Source organism: Sceloporus occidentalis, unplaced genomic scaffold (genome assembly GCF_023333645.1).
Source record: "Sceloporus occidentalis isolate IW3139 unplaced genomic scaffold, rSceOcc1.0.p SCAF_20, whole genome shotgun sequence".
Classification (NCBI taxonomy): Eukaryota; Metazoa; Chordata; class Lepidosauria; order Squamata; family Phrynosomatidae; genus Sceloporus; species Sceloporus occidentalis.
The window spans coordinates 13,185,073-13,201,848 of record NW_028317000.1 but is presented as its reverse complement, the minus strand read 5'-3'; the positions used below and the strand labels follow the sequence as shown (position 1 = coordinate 13,201,848).

The following is a 16,776-nucleotide window of genomic DNA, read 5'->3' as shown; positions in this document are numbered from 1 at the left end:
TTTGTGAAAAAAGCGGGAAATGAAGGGGAAATCATTTTAAAATGTCTTTTAAAAATTATATAGTGTTTAAAAAACAACGTTATGAGGGGACGGCGCCTTTTTGATGAAGAAAAAGGAGGCGTTGAGGGGTAAGACACTTGGTACGGTCCAAACCGGAAGTGGCGTGTCGCTTCAGCATAGGGATTTCCGGTTAGAGAGCTAGAGACGAGAGGAGGTGGCGGCGGCCCAGGGAGGCTCCGGAGGACCCGGTGTGGCCGGGTTTGAGGTGAGCGAGAGGACTATTTTGGGACGGAGAGGGTTTGGTAACGACCGGAAGTGAGGCCTAACCGGAAGTAGGAGCCTCCTCGGCGGTTGTCATGGTTACAGGGCGGGGGCAAGGCTAAGGTGAAGCTATCAAGGGTTTCTCTGGGCAAAGATTGGCTCCGAGGAGGTTCGCCATTGGCTTCCTTGAGGCTGAGAGAGCGTGACTTGGGCAAGGTCCCCCAATGGGTTGCCATGGCCATTGCGCTGTGTGCCTTCAAGTTCTTTCTGACTTAGGGCATCCTGAAGGCAGACCTATCAGGGGCTTCTCTTGGCCAGATTTGTTCAGAGGGGGCCTGCCATGGCCTTCCCCTGAGGCTGAGAGAGCGTGACCCCCTCCCAAGGTCCCCCAATGGCTTTCCCCGGCTGAGCTGGGGATCCAGGAGGGAGATCTTGCGGCACCTTTGACACTTAACCCAAAGAAAGAAGCCGCCAGCATGAATCGTAGAGTCGAGAAAGACCCAAGAAGGGCCCTGACCCAGTCCCACCCCTTTCCTCTGCCCTGCAGGAACTCTCCCTCGAAGCATATCCACTGACAGATGGCCGTCCAGCCTCTCTCTGCTCAAAGGCCTCCAAGGAAGGAGGCTCCATCACATCCGCTGCTCTGGGTCCTGTTCTCTGGAGCAGCAGAAAACAAGCCTGCCCCCTCCTCTATGGGACCCCCCCCTTCAAATATCCAAACAAGGTGATCATATCATCTCTTCTCCAGGCTAAACGTCCCCAGCAGTTCCCTCAGGCGTTCCTCATAGGGCTTCATGGTTTCCAGACCTTTCACCCTTTTAGTTGCCCTCCTCTGGACACAGGGCTCCAGTTTCTCAATGTCCTTTTTGAATTGCGGTGCCCAGGACTGGACACAATATGATTCCAGGTGGGGCCTGACCAGAGCAGAATAGAGTGGCACTATGACTTCCCTTGATCTAGACACTAGACTTCTATTGATGCTGCCTAAAATCACTGCATGAGCTTCCCTAGACTTCGCTCTACTTCCTCAGGTGCGTTTGGCAGAGCGGAAACCCCAGGGACAGACTTATATACATGCCTTTGGCGTGTGAGAAAATCTCAATTTGAACCCAGCCTCCTTTTGTGTACGGAAATGAAGTGCCAAGATAGGTTTTAGCTTGGTTTTAGTTTAGTCATCTGTGAACAAAGGTGTTGCAAACTTCCTCAGATGCGTTTGTCGTCCGCGATGCACTTCAAGTCTAGGAAAGCTCCTGCTGCCAACTTCTTCCTTTCAGTTAAGCCTCAAAGGTGCTGCAAGATCCCTCTGCATACTGATTCCACAGACGAACACGGCTATAACTTTGAATCCTGTTCTCTAGAGTCATAGTCCTACGCTCAAACCACTTCATCACTGTCTTTCTTGGGTTGTTGTTGCTGTTGCGGTCTGCCTTCAGGTGGTTTCAGACTTATGGCGCCCCTAAGACTGGCTCTCCTTGCTTTGCTCCTTTAAATTCGCACCAGTGACCTCCTTAATAGAGTCCATCCATATGGCATGCGGTTTTCTTTGTACTGCCTTCTGTCTCTTCTAATGATTAGTGCCTTCTCATGATGTCACCAAAGCAGTTTGTTTTTGGCACCGGAGCTCTCTGTCAGAGAAGGCTACGTGTCTCGCAAAACTATAGTTCCCAGAATTCCCTAGCCTTGAGCCACAAGTTAAAGTCAAACTGGATTTATATCTGCAGCATGGAACCAGCCTGAGTTATTCAGATGCAAACAGAGACTTCAGCAGAACTGAGGACTGCATGGCTCTCCAAATGATGGACTGCAACTCCCATGATCTCTTGCCATTGTCTGAACAAACTAGGACAGATTGGGAGTTCTAGAAGCCTTTGTATTCGTGTTTGTGTTCCCTACTCAAGCATAGATCATGTCAGGAGGTACACAAATCAACCGTCAAAGACGCTTGGTTATCACTTTCTCTAACAGAACCAATTTCTAGCCTTCGTGGCATCAAGGATAGACAGTACTTGGGAAGTCTTGCATCTTTGGATAGGGAAGCTTCCAAGCTCAGTAGGAGATGTTCCACGTTTCAGCGTTCTGCATTGTATTGGTGTGTGTTTGTGTACTTGATCTATAGCCCCGCAGGAGCCCAGAATGCCTAACCATCTACTTGAGACATTCATTTTGTCCCGCAACACAACTCTTGCGACTGTAAAGTAGCAATGCTTTTCTCTGTGGTTAGTAGAAGCAGAACTGCCGTTCTTGTAGGGCAACAGGTGCACAGATCTTTGATGCGTCTTTGCTTAAATGCAAGGAACTGGAGTCCTTCCAACACATTGCAAATGTGTGTCCAGAAATCCCCGGCCTGTGAAATATATTGCAATGCCACCAGGCTATTTATTTAAAACAGAATTAAATCAGACATATGTTTAATACTTTTTTGTGGGTGTCTTGAGCTCTGTGGCCATGTTCTAGAAGGGTTTATTCCTGACGTTTCGCCTGCATCTGTGACTGGCATCTTCAGAGGATGCTGGCATGGAAGAGAGCAGGGTTTATACACATATACTGTGTGACCCAACTCACTTCCATGCCAGCCTTCTCTGAAGATGTCAGCCACAGATGCGGGCGAAATGTCAGGAATAAACTCTTCTCGAAAATGGCCACAGAGCCTGAAAAACCCACAAACAACTAAAGTGGTATTCTCTCCAACCTGCACTGGCCATATTCAACAGGTACAGATCACGTTGCACCTACTTGCCAGCGAAGTAGAGCATAAGATGGTGTCTTTAACAACCAACTGTACATGGATGGAGCAAGTTAAGTCAGGCATCTTGGGTGATGTGAGGGCAATCTGGCTGCAACGTGTGTCACCCCATTGGTCATCGGGGTTTATTGATCTTCCCTCACTGCCTTTTCCCTCTCCTAGGCTGCATCCACACTGCAGAAATAATCCTGTTTGGCACCGCTTTAACTGCGGCTGACACCTTCAGAGAATCAAAGACGGGTTAACTCTGTAGCCTTTCTTGACTTGGGTGAGCAACGCTGGAGCAAGGAAAAATTACTTTGAAATCCTCCTAAGGAGAATGACCAGTGTTGGGGGATTCTGAGAGTTGTAGTCCCAAAGTAACTTGGGTTATATTAATATGTCAACGGCATACATGTACAGTAGGATGTGGTTCAGCAGCTGCCTAAGAATAGCAACGTGGATGCACCGGAGCATTGCAATGCAAATAGCGAGGCTCATCATGTTTTATTTTTATTTCTCCGACAAGCCTTGGCGAACACCCTCTTCAGCCATCATAACTCTTTTCTTTCCCTCCTCACAGGCTGCCGGACGTGGGACGAGGGAGATGTTACGAACAGCCATCATGATGGCTGCCAGCCTGGCCCTGACCTCTGCTGTGGTGGCACACGCCTATTATCTCAAGCACCAGTTCTATCCGACGGTGGTCTACCTGACCAAGTCCAGCCCCAGCATGGCGGTATGTTGCATATCTTATTTGCCAGGAGGAGAACTTTGTGTGTTTCCTGATTATCTAAGTAAGAGCTCTCTAGCTGTCATGGCAACGATAATAATATAGTGTCTAGATCGAGGGAAGTAATAGTGCCACTCTGTTCTGCTTTGGTCAGCCTCACCTGGAATAACACTGTGTCTAGTTCTGGGCACCACAGTTCAAAAAGGGATGTTGAGAAACTGGAGCGTGTGCAGAGGAGGGCAACAAAAATGGTGAAGGGTCTGGAAACCATGCCTTATGAGGGGAGACTTGGGCAGCTGGGTATCTTAGTCCAGGAGAAGAGAAGGTTAAGAGATGATATGACAGCCCTGTTTAAACATTTGAAGGGGTGTCACGTTGAGGATGGAGCTTGTTTTCTGCTGCTCCAGAGCATAGGTGATGGATCAATGGATGCAAGCTTCAGGAAAAGAGATTCCACCTCAACATTAGGAAGACCTTCGTGACAGTAAGAGCTGTTCTACAATGGAAGGCACTCCCTCGGAGAGTGATGGAGTCTCCTTATTTGGAGGTCTTTAAGCAGAGGCCTGGATGGTCATCTGTTGGGGATGCTTTGATTGTGAGTTCCTGCATGGTAGGGGGTGGACTGGATGGTCCTTGGGGTCTCTTCCAACTCTGTGATTTTATCAATACAGTGTATTTCCAAAGATCAACACGTGAGGAAGGGGAAGTGAGAACATTGGCATTTGTACCAAGTCTCATGGAATTTAGAGTGGTCTTCAATATTACTAGTAACCATGATGTTCTAGAATCTAGACTCTAACCATTGAGAAAGTTACAGTGCACTAGCATTTTCAATCATGTTCCAGTTATCTCTGTGCTGCCAAATGCAAATACATGATGTATTGATGCCCCATTGTTTGTCCCGACTGTCTGCTATTGTTCTCAGTCCCCTGTTTGGTGTCCTTCACATTTTGTACTAAGTCTCCCATTATTCCCAACTATTGTTCTGCTTGGGATGATAAGAGATATACTTCAGGGTATCTGGAGCTTGGACTACTTGAAGTTTCAAGTTCCAGATGCTTCTATCTGTCCTTGTGGATTTTCAGTCTGGAGATTAAGTTATTAAGTTATCAGTTATTAAAATAGGAATGGTTATTAAGCATGCTTTCCAAGTCTTGCCATTTATCTACTTTTTCGTGCCAGGTCCTGTACATCCAGGCTTTTGTCCTGGTGTTCCTGTTGGGCAAATTCATGGGCAAAGTGTTTTTTGGACAGCTCCGAGCAGCAGAGATGGAGGTGAGCCTTGCTGGGTCCTGATGGGAAGCTTGAAAAGTTAGGCATGTTTAGGAAGCATCTTCTATTCATTGTAGAGGGGAAAATATTGCTTGTGTTGCTCTTACATACAACACCCGGTTGCAGCTTTCTGGAAGTCTTTTAAAGAAGGTGTAGGTTTTTTTAAAGTGGGACGTAAGGAAGGACCTAGGGTTAGAGAGAGCTGCTTAACTCACTTTCTTTCACACAGCATCTACTTGAGCGGTCATGGTATGCAGTGACCGAGACCTGCCTTGCCTTCACAGTCTTCAGAGATGACTTCAGCCCACGCTTTGTGGCTCTGTTCACCCTCCTCCTCTTCCTCAAGTGCTTCCACTGGTTGGCTGAGGACCGGGTAGACTTTGTGAGTATGACAGGTTAAAATGTGCTTGCTGCTTAAATCTGTTAGAATTTGGCTGGGGTTGGGGCATCTTCGAATATCCTGTTGCAGTCAAACAGTGTAGTTTGTTTTGTGTAACCTTGGTGGTCCTTGCTGGAGAGGGCAGGGATTGCAGTGCATCATCTTAGTACATGCATATGCTCCATCCCCATATCTCATTGCATGCTCATCCTTTTTGCTCCTAGCAGCAGATATTCACCAAACTTAGGAATTATTATTATTATTTATTTATTTATTTATTTATTTCTAAAGTGCTGTAATTATACACAGGAAGCACAGGAAAGTGTTTGTCTTCCCACAGTGAGTTGTACTATTAGTGGCATCCACTTGCAGAAGTGCTAGCCAGCATGAGCTTCTTGGAATTGTAGTCAAAAGCATCTGAAGAGCAATTTTTTCCCAGTCCTGCTTGAGCGGACTATGCATGCTGGGGCTCTTTCTTCAGGCCTGGGTTAAGGTCTGTCGTTTGCAGGTACTTTACTTAGTGGACATCAGAATTACGGTATGGAACTAGCCCTGAAACATTTGGTACACTGGTCTGTTGGAAAACTAAACTGAACCATAACAGGACTGGGTTGTACTTTTTTTTCAGCCTTCAGTGAAGGACACTTGTTTGCAGAACTTCTTGATTCTGTACAAGATTACAGCACTAAGAAACAGTGATGGGGGGCATGTTGTAACTCCCATCAGCCCTAGCCAGCATAGCCATTGTGATAAGTGACAGCCACAACCATCAGGAAGATCACACGTTCTCCATGTCTGTAATAGAAGTAGAAATAAGCATGGCCAGTTAACAGAGATTTCACTTTCTGCTTGACTTGTCCCAGTGACAAGTGTGATATGGGTTTGGCGTAGCTGGTTGATGTCTGGCCTGTTTTTGCTTTCTCTAGATGGAGAGAAGTCCTAACATTTCCTGGCTCTTTCATTTCCGCATTGTCTGTAAGTACCAATGTTTTCTTGAGTCTTTCCTTCTCTGTAGGCCAAAATTCACTGCAGAAATAATCCAGTTTGAGACCACTTTAACTGTCCTGGGTCAGTGCTAGGGAATTCTGGGAACTGTAGTTTGTTGTAGCTCCAGAACCCTCTGACAGAGAAGGCTAAATGTCTCACAAAACAACAGTTCCTGCCATTCCCTAGCATTGAGCCAGGGCAGTTAAAGTGGTCCGAAACTGGATTATTTTTTGCAATGTGTTTTGGCCTTACCAGAAGCATGATTAATGATGAAAGATTCTGGAAGTTGTATTCCAGCAACATTTGGGCAGCATGAGATTGCAAACCACTGTGCAAAGGTCTTTGCTAGTTCTCCAGAATCCCACATGTTACTTATGCAACAAGTCAGGGATCTGGAACCAGGTATTTTGTACTCCAACTTCTCTTGGTCCCAGCCAGTATAGCCATTGATCCAGGGCAATGTGATTTATAGTCCACTAACATCTGAATGGCCACAGGTTCCACATCCCTCTTAACTCTCCAGTGTACAGTGGGCCCTTGGTATCCACTGAGGTTTAGTTCCTGGACCCCCCGTGGGTACCAAAATCCATGGAAGCTGAAGTCCCATTATATACAATGTAGTACAATGGTGCCCCTTATATAAAATAGCAAAATCAAGGTTTGCTTTGGGGGATTTTTGTTTGGAATATTTTCAAGCCATGGAGGGTTGTGTCCATGGATGCAGAATCCTGACTGAACTCACATTTGTCAGGAACATGAGACTGTTCACTGTTTATATGGTGGGTGGTTTTCTACTGTGTCTTCCTTGCTTCCATCTCTTTTATTTCTTGTTTGTATTCCGCTAATGGTTAAATTCTCTTTCAGCTTTAATGGTTCTCCTGGGCATCCTGGATTTCCTGTTTGTCAGCCATGCTTACCACAGCATTCTCACCCGGGGAGCCTCTGTCCAGCTGGTCTTTGGGTTTGAGGTCAGTAAGTGTGTCTCACAATCCTAGATGGAAGTTAGTATGTTCTTAAACACCATGAACCATAAATCCTTAAAGTTGATGGTTTCATGATCAGCAGTTCAGGTAGCCTGATGGAATGGCTGTTACTAGATACGAGGGAGAGAGGAAGACCACAAAGGCATCCAGTCTCTCAGCACAGTGGAAGGAATGATTCGGCTTCTCTTCTCTCCTTCTTTGTACCCTGATGCCTTGGTTCCCTTGCTTCAGTCATCTGACTGGGCTGGGCCTTTGGCAGCAGGGCATGGTATGCCTTGCATGTCTGTACTGCACTCGTGTGGCACTTGCTTTGCATTGAACAGTGTAGCGATGATGATGCCTGGCAGAATGGGAAGAAGGCCTTGGGATTCCATTTTGCTTTCTGTTCTTTATGACTGATGAAATGCAAACAGAAGTAGGGAGAAGCAATTCTATCAACTGACTTGTGGTTTTCTCTCTCTGCCCCCGCAGTATGCCATTCTCATGACAATGGTGCTCACTATATTCATCAAATATATCCTGCACTCTATTGACCTCCAAAGTGAAAACCCCTGGGACAACAAGGCTGTCTATATGCTTTATACAGAGCTCTTCACAGGTAAGCGAATCAGAGGAAGAGGTGATCCCTTGTGTTAGTTAGGGAAGGTGGTGGAAGAGCTTGGCCCACTATTTGTTGTGACTTCATCCCAGCCAAGGCTTTTCTTTGCTCCTGCGCAGAATGAGAATTCAACATCCATGTGTTTCAGGCAGCTTCACCACTTTGTTTTGCCCAAATCCGGCAGGTTATGAACCATAGGTGTTAAAGCAGGTCTGACGCCACTTGTTGGTCTTTCCCCAGGTTTCATCAAAGTCCTCTTGTATGTGGCCTTCATGACCATCATGATAAAAGTACACACCTTCCCACTGTTTGCAATCCGGCCCATGTATCTGGCTATGAGGTAAGACAGGTTATACTTACTGTTGTGTGTTCATATGTATTCATTATGGATGGAATAAAAGTGCTTTGACTGTAAGAAGCTTGACTTTTGCTTATGTCTCTCTAGGCAGTTCAAGAAAGCTGTGACAGATGCCATCATGTCCCGCCGGGCCATCCGCAATATGAACACCCTGTGAGTATCTGCTGTGCTGAAAGTGGGGCTTTCTTTTAGGCTTCTTGGATGGGTGGGTGGTCAGAGACATTGGGGCATGAGTTGTTCACTTGTTAAAACTACCTAGGACTGTGAGAAATTCTAAAAGAATGGTTTTGTTGCATTTCAGTCTTTATTTAAGCAGTAACTCACAGCTGTGGAATTCAGAATCTCAGATTTCTGGCATGTATTTTATCTTTTTAGATTTATGAAGATTCATGGGCTTTCTGCCATCTTTTCCTCCCTCAGGTACCCTGATGCCACGCCAGAAGAGCTGCAGGCCATGGACAATGTATGCATCATTTGCCGAGAGGAGATGGTGACAGGAGCAAAACGCCTGCCTTGCAACCACATATTCCACACCAGGTGGGATTGCCTAATGGGATTTTTGTAAACCCACCTTTTTATATACCTCTCAATGTGCAGTAGTGGTTTTATACGTTGACCATTTACAACAGCACCGTTGAATGCGACTGGCAGTAGGTATCCAGAGTCTTGGCCAGAAAGTGTGAGAAAGCTTTCTCAGCTCTGTCCCTGTGATAGCCTGCTGGTGAGCCATAGCCATTCCCTTCATATAAATATGGGGACCAGACTTGGGGAGAATTGAAGAGCTTGAGCCCCTTTATAGAAGAACACTGAATCTGAAAAGTATTCCGTTTTATACAATAATTGAGAATTAGTGTGGTTACTGTTGGCCTGGGTCTCCAGAGATCTTGGGTCTGGACCCCACTAACCTTGAGCCGGTCAGTCTTTCTATTTAGCCTGCCATATATAGTTGGTGTTGTGAGGGTGTATTGGGGAAGAGGAGAGACATTTTCACACCAGTGTGAGCTTACATGGGGAAAGGCAGGATAAAAGTGTAACAAATGTTATTGATGTCTCTTTCTAAGCTGCCTGCGGTCGTGGTTCCAGCGCCAGCAGACCTGCCCCACCTGTCGGATGGATGTCCTCCGTGCCTCTCTCCCCACTCAGTCTCAGACTCCCCCTGAGCAGCAGGAGGGTGCGCAACAGCAACAACCACCACATCAGACCCCACTGATCCCCCAGCCTCCAAACTGTAAGTTTTCCTTTGTCCTTCTAAACAGTTGTTTCAGACATGTTTCATACTTAGCAACAACATCAGGCTTATTAGTTTGAGAGCCTTCCTGTTGGAGGTAATGGGAAGGGCTTCCTATGAGAGGGTGCCCTGCATGCTACTGAGAATGATAGTAAATGCCAGTGATTCTTTTCCAAAGATGCCATAGTCACTCAGGCATGCCCCACATCTCCTATAATCGGAACTGGAAAATTCTTAGAAGTTTCATTATCCTTGTTATGTGTAACTCAAAATACCTCTACAGACATATCTGTTTTTCTCCATTAGTGTGCCAAGATGTACTGAAGGCAGCTTTTTTTGTACGCAACATACCTAATGCGTCCACTGTGTATTCTTTAGTATGCTTACAAAGACTTAATTTTGCTCAACTTGTTCTTTTTTCTAATTTCAAGAAGACGGGTGGCCCTGTGTTTGTTGTTCTGCTCACAGCAGATTATAATTTATTGCAATCTTTAGCCCATATTCTTGAGGAATGCAAGAAGTCTCTTTCATGTCTTTTCCCCCTGCTACAGTTCCCCAAGGCATCCTGCCACCTTTTCCTCCGGGAATGTTCCCCCTGTGGCCCCCCATGGCTCCGTTCCCTCCAGTGCCTGGTGTTCAACCGCCGAACAATGCAGACAATCCTTCAGCAGCCACTCCTTCCACATCAGGAGCTCAGGTAGCAGGTGAGAGATCCCCCACAGCTAGGGCTTTCCCCCTTCATTCAGCCATTGGCAGGGCAGCACATTCTCCATCCTTTCTCTGGTGAACCATCACTGTTCTTAGGTTGTGTTTTTTCCTTCCTGTATGAAGTGAGTACAATTCAGGTTTTCTTGTCCGACACTCCAGTGGTTTCTTTCACTATGTTTCCATCAGGAACATCAAGGCCAAGGAGTGACTCGGCCTCCACATCCGATGCTGCCGCTGCCTCCACAGGGACGGTGCCAGGATTCCCCTTTCCTCCCCCTTGGATGGGGATGCCTTTCCCGCCTCTCTTTGGTACGATTCATAACCCAAAACTGTGTAGTTATGTTTGTGCAACTAGTTGCTAGGTTTGCTATGGCCTCTTTTGAAGAGGCGTTGGGGCAATCCAGCAAGATATATTGGACACAAGCAGACTGAAGCCAACTCTTCTCCTTGTATGCATGTTGGCTTACAACAAGCCACTCTTGGGGTGCATCATGTGCATCATAAGGGTTTGGGCTACAGTATTAATATAATAAGCAGGGTTTATTTTTATTTTTTTCATTAGAACATTAATGAACAAAAACTGGCCTAAATAAAAAAACCAATTTTTTCTAAACTGTTTTTTGCCCCATCCTTGAAACATAACAGGATCAGCATTCACAGTCCATAATTTTTTCATGTATCCCTTCCTAATGTTGTAATCTTTTTGCCCACGATCTGCTGTCTCATTCCTTCTCAGCCTGTTTTCCACACATGACATTCTGTCTTCCTTTCAAAGGTTTCCCTCCTATGCCAGTGCCGCCCTCTGGGTTTGCAGGACTGACGGAAGAAGAACTGCGAGCTATGGAAGGCCATGAACGGCAGCACCTGGAAGCCCGGCTCCAGTGCCTGCAGAACATTCACACACTTCTGGATGCAGCCATGCTTCAGATCAACCAGTACCTCACTGTGTTGGCAACGATCGGGTAATTTACCCTTCAGATCTGTGTGGTGGGGATAAGGAGAAACATAAAAGAAAATGGAAGGGGTACTTTGCAGCAGCTCACAATTTTGCAGTCAGAGGACTTTAGAAGAGAACATTCTTCATGCAAACTAAGGCAGCAGCACTTGAAATTTGGGGGACCTTCCAGGCTTGTTGGTGCTTCCCTCTTGTACATGGATGGTGCCGTTTTGGCTTTCTGGGGTTCATTACCTAACAAACACTGAATATGAAGAGAATGATGCATGTTTATTTGCCTTAATTATTTATTTACGCTTTATAATTCACCTTATCTATTGCATACATTTTCACATCTTTAATACAGACTTACATAGCCCTATTGTGGGTATAAGATTTTTTTTCCAGCCACAGAGATCCATTATTAATGTGCAGCCATTGGCCCTATTTTGTTTCTAGTATTGAGGTGGTTTTTTTAAGGGTAATTATTGATTTTTCACAAAATACTACTGCAGAAGAGGGTGAATTCTCATATCTCTCATCATCTGGTCCTCCAGAAGTTTTTGACTTCATCTCCTAGTTTCCCTCATCATTAGCCATGCTGGTAAAGGCTTCTGGGTGATGAAATCCAAAACAGCGGAAGGATCAAAGGTTGAGAACATCAGAGGATTTAGAGGTTGGTTGGCTGTCTCTTAGGAGTACAGTAGCATTGGATTTCTGCATGGAGAGGGGCTGAACAATATGGCATTTGGGTTCTCTTTTCATTCCATCATTCTCTCCTTCTGCGATCCCCAAAAAGGAGGACTAACACTGAAAAACAGCATGGTGCTCATGTCTAGCCAGCTCATAAACCCATTTATATCCCACTTTTCCTCAAGTGAACTCAAGGCAGAGTATAGTTCTCCTTTATCCTCCCACTATATCCCTGTGGTTCAGGTGAGACTGAGAGATATAGAGAGTGTGAGTGAAAGAGATACTCAAGATCACCCAGTGAGTTTCTGAGCTCAGAGGGAATAGGACCTGAATCTCCCAAGATTTGGCACATTATTCTCTTTTGGGTCCATCTTTTTCTTTCATAGGACAGCCCGGCCTGCACAGCCACCAAGTGCTCCTGCCACCTCAGCATCATCTCCAGAGACCCCCGTCCCTGAACCTGGTACTACTGAGCCCACCACTGTCTTCCAGCCTGAAGATAAAACCTCTTCACCAGCAACAGAGACAGAGGCATCAGGGCAAGCAGGTAACTGGAGTGTCTGGGTCTGAGAACAAGTCATATCTGGAAGTCTGTTGTTGGAGTGATGTGCAAGAGTTTATTTTTATTTACCAGCTAGATATATTTCCTCAGGTGAGCACAAGGTGATGGTATGTGACTCTCTCTTTCCTGTTTTATCTTCACATCAACCCTGCAAGAGCTATGTTGGGTTGAAAATGGGGGAGTGGTCCAGATTTCATCTACTGAATTTCATGACAGTGATTTTTCTGAGGTTGACTGAGAAAGGACAGGACCAAAGGAGTCTGTCTACAGCAAGACTGAAGCGTGTATTGGCCCCATAACATTGTTGAATTGCAAAAATGCTAGCTAGGGCTAATGGGATTTATAGTCTAGTAGTACCTGGAGGGTTGCATCTACTTTATTGCTGGTTTGAGGGTTGAAAGGAGTTAGTTTGATCAGTGGAGAGGGTTATATCTTCCCCTATGAAGTACCCAAGGGTTAAAATCTGCAGGGAAGGGGCATTTCTCTTTATCTCACTGCCTTCACAGGTTTGGCTGATGGGAAACTGGCTTTTATGTTGCTTTACTGTTTTTATTCTGTTTTAAAGTGAGGTTTTATTTGGTTTTAATTCTGTAACTTAATATTGCTTGAATGTTAATCTTGATTTGTATGTTTTAACTGTGTGTGTTTTATTTTATCCTCGGCCTTTTTGTAAACCGCCTTAAACCCCAGCCTGGGAGAAAGGAGGGGTCCAGGACTTGGGAGTAAATGGGAGCAGGCCAAGGATGAATTTGTGGTGGATGAACAAGGAAACACATAGAAAGGATTAGTAAAAGACTGTGTTTAGTATTTCTGCCCTGCTTTTTCCTCAAGTAGAGCTCAAGGCAGCTCACAAGGAAAATTAAAATGCCATGATATAAGAATATGAATACTCAGCCACTAATCCCAGTTCATTGAAACAACTATATGGCCTAGAAACATGTTGCTAGAAAACAGGTTCATGCATTGTTTTCTATACAGATGTTCTTGTCTCTCCTTTCAGGCCTGTTCTCGGGCGAAGGCGCCGAAGGTTACACAGAGCCATCTGGCCACAAGCAGAACGGAGAGGACTCTTTGCCAGAGGAGCCAGACGCAGCAGAACTGCGCCGGCGCCGGCTCCAAAAACTAGAATTGCCATCTTCCTCTTCTCATTGATGCCCCTGCTGTCCCCGTTGAGCAAGACTTGTCCTGTGCCTGAATTAATCGTTTAAGGAATTTTCTTTCCTTTTTCCGTAAGAAAAAAGAAAAATGCAGCATACGGCGGAAGCTAAGGGACGAGGCAAATAAAGCTGGGTGTTTGAACTTGGACCATCAAGTGCCAATGTGATGTGATGCTTCTGGGGGCACTGTTTGACAGGACAGGGGTAGGCAGGGGGGAATGTCACTTTGCCTTGATTTATACCCTGGAGAGGGAAGTGGTGCCCATCCCTGAGTGCAGGTTGGTTGACTCCGATCCCGTATCACCTGGATGTGGTAACAGTCCTTGTTCCAAAACCTTTTGTGTCTAGATCTCAACTGGACAGACTTGTACTCCGCGGTAGGACTGTGCCCAGCCCTACAAGATGTCTTCCTTCCCTCCTCCCTCCCTCTCTCCTTCTTGGGATGCCATCTCAAACAGCGAGGATGCATTTTCCCATCAGGAGGGTGGGTAGTTCTTTCTACACGGAATTGGTTTTCTGTTCTAGTTTTGTGGTGGACTTTTTTTCCTTTTGGTTTCCTTTTTGGTTTCACGGAGTTCCTTCCTGAGCAAAGTAGAAGGGAAAGGAGCTCCACAAGTTCCCTTTCCAAGTGAAGTAGTTCAGGGTCAGCTGGCTGGAAGGTGAGCTTGAAGTTGCCTTCTTTTTTATTGCTTTAGAGCAAAAAGTTAGCAAAAGTGTAGGCAGCAGCACTTTACTACTCTAATCTCCCTTACAAAATCAAAATATATATCTTGGAGTGCAGAAGAGCTTGCAAAATCTTAGGGGAGAAAGTTTGGTGGATCTTTCTTTAGATTGGATCAAGAGGAGTCTGTGCCCCTCATCTTTCATGAAAATAGCTTGTTTTTCAGTTTCCTAAACATCATTTGAAACCTGTTTGGCACTCCCCCCCCCCTTTTTTTTTTGGCTCTTAAAAAGGTAGAATAGCAAAGGACAGATGTGGCGCATGTGAAGTTTGACTTGTTTGGAGGGACATTCTGTGTTCTTGGATGGCATTCAGGTTGCACTGCCTAGGCAGTTTCTTCATTTAAAGATGGTTGGAGGCTGGAATGAAATTTCAAGTCTGCTGTAACTACAGACTGTGGCCTGTCTGTACGGGGCCAAAACCCTAGTTGTTTTAAACTGAACATTCACAGCCGGGCACTACATCCAATCCAGAAAAAGTCACAATGATAACATGAGCGTTGCAAAAATGGCTGAGGTTCAAGGATAGCTGCTGCCCTCCAAATATTGGATTGCACTGTTGAACTTTAGTTCAATATCATTTTGTCCTTCCCATGCTCTTGGGCTGTGTTCACTGTTCAGGGTCAAATTGAGATTCGGTGATGCCTCTCTCAACCCACGCTTTGAATATTCATCCAAAAATTCTGTTTAGGGGTCACTCACCCCTCTGAATGTTATGTTTCCCCAGGTTGTTTTAGAGGGAGAAATTCCTTGGTAGGTCCAAGGTCTCTAATCCTCCTCTGAAAACCTTGAATTCCTTTCTTTTACTCCTGGGGCATCATATTTTATTGTCCTTTCTGTTTCAATCGTCATTATTTTTTTCCTTTTCAGGCAAGCCAGGTATATTATTGTCACTCCAAGTCACTTGATTTCAAGGTGTTCTAGAGTAGGTGGATTTGTGAACTGTGAAATGCAGTATTAATGCCGGCTGTGAGAATGACTTAAGGAGCAGAGGTGTTTAGGCTTGGAGGTGCGGGCGAGGGGCAGCAGAGAAGGGGTTTCAAGTATTTGTTTGGTAAAAGGGGTATTGGTCAAGGTTTTGGTTAAGGTCATTCTTCCTATGTTCAGAAAGACTTCAGTGCGTGTGTCTCTTTCGTTCATGTTTCTTCTCTCCCTCCCGATGATATGTCATAATAAAGTTGAGAGAGACGATTGTCAGGTTGTCATATTTTCTAATGGGATATTTAAATCTGAATGGAAAAAGAGAGGAAACCGTAATGATTTTGATGGTCCATTTTCAGCATGGAGTGCTTAGTTCATTTGGTAGCGCGTGGGCGAAAATCCTCTAGAACGGGAGTGAAGTATGCATCGGGCTTCGGATCCCATCAGCTCTAGCCATTATAGCCAACAATGAGAGGCAATGGGGACTAGTCCAGCATCACCAAGAAGGCCAGTGTATTCTATCCATGCTTGAAAGATTTCAGAAAGTTGTACATCTATGGTCTGTTACAGACTGCCAAAATAAAGCTGCTTTGGGTCTCTTTGGAGGTATGCTGTTTAAATTATGCATGCGTCCTAAGAATCCAGAAGTTGCACCAAATCTGCACTCCAGTGCTTAGGAATGGAGTGTGGCTTTGGCGCGACCTCCGGACTCTGCATCATTTAAATAGCATACCTCCAAAGAGACCCGAAGCAGCTTTATTTTGGCAGTCTGTAACAGGCCCATGAAACTAAATTATGACCTAGTTCCACTTCTATCAAGGAATTATCACCATCTTGGAATAGATGACTTGGCATCCAAATGACTTCCACTATGACGATAGTAATTCTAAAGAGATGACGCTTTTAATAGATGCGATATAGCCCCCTTTAGCAATGGGTATAACCAACATCTTTGGTATTCCTCCCTCAACTGTCTCTCACCAGCTCTGTTTCTTTTAGTCTCCACATCCCAATAAGAATTCCATTCTATAGACAATATTGTGGCCTGGTTCCCTCTGTGTTTATTTCCCTCTCCCAGGGATACATACTCCATAGTTTGGGGGGTGGGCATGTTGCGTCTCAGTACTGGATCCCTTCTCGGAGGCAGAACTGGTGCCAGACCTTTTGCTGCATATAGAAAACTCAAACCTGACTCAAGTCTGCAGATGCTAATGATCAAATACGGCTGTTGCGGTATCATAGTGCGTTGTGTGGAGTTGCTGAGAGCTAGGAATTAAATCTCAGGTGCAAAGTCAATGCCTTTCGTATCACTCTGAAGCTAGGTAGTCCTCTTTGCTTGGTTTTCAGACAGTAATGTTGCTCGCTTGCTTCATTTCCCCCCCCCCCCATTGAAACCCTATGAAAGGAAAAGTGTAGAGGACTGAAGAAGAAGGGAACTAAGACATGTGAGGAGCAAGACCTTTAACTGGAAGAAATCTGGATCAGTGTGTCCAAACATCTTGGCAGTATGTATTCCTTTCTTGGCCACTGTTTTCAACCCATTGCTAAAGCTGTAATTCA

The 16,776-nt window shown here is 45.3% G+C and overlaps 1 protein-coding gene across 1 annotated transcript; it reads left to right on the top strand.

Moving 5' to 3' along the window:
* Window positions 1–193: 193 nt before the first annotated feature.
* SYVN1 (synoviolin 1) lies at window positions 194–14,059 on the top strand. The gene is made up of 16 exons (XM_089483449.1): window positions 194–265; window positions 3,567–3,722; window positions 4,899–4,991; window positions 5,218–5,370; window positions 6,294–6,342; window positions 7,219–7,322; window positions 7,809–7,935; window positions 8,176–8,275; window positions 8,381–8,446; window positions 8,714–8,830; window positions 9,355–9,521; window positions 10,073–10,225; window positions 10,416–10,538; window positions 11,005–11,191; window positions 12,243–12,403; window positions 13,419–14,059. The coding sequence occupies exons 2-16, from the start codon at window positions 3,591–3,593 to the stop codon at window positions 13,568–13,570; spliced, it is 1,884 nt and encodes a 627-aa protein (XP_089339575.1). The 5' UTR covers window positions 194–265; window positions 3,567–3,590; the 3' UTR covers window positions 13,571–14,059.
* The last annotated feature ends 2,717 nt before the right edge of the window (window positions 14,060–16,776 follow it).

Coding starts and splice junctions, on each gene's coding strand:
- SYVN1 (XM_089483449.1), top strand. CDS start 3,591: ATGTTACGAACAGCCATCATGATGGCTGCCAGCCTGGCCCTGACCTCT. Junction 8,447..8,713: donor ATCCGCAATATGAACACCCT/GTGAGTATCTGC, acceptor TTCCTCCCTCAG/GTACCCTGATGCCACGCCAG. Junction 8,831..9,354: donor AACCACATATTCCACACCAG/GTGGGATTGCCT, acceptor TCTCTTTCTAAG/CTGCCTGCGGTCGTGGTTCC.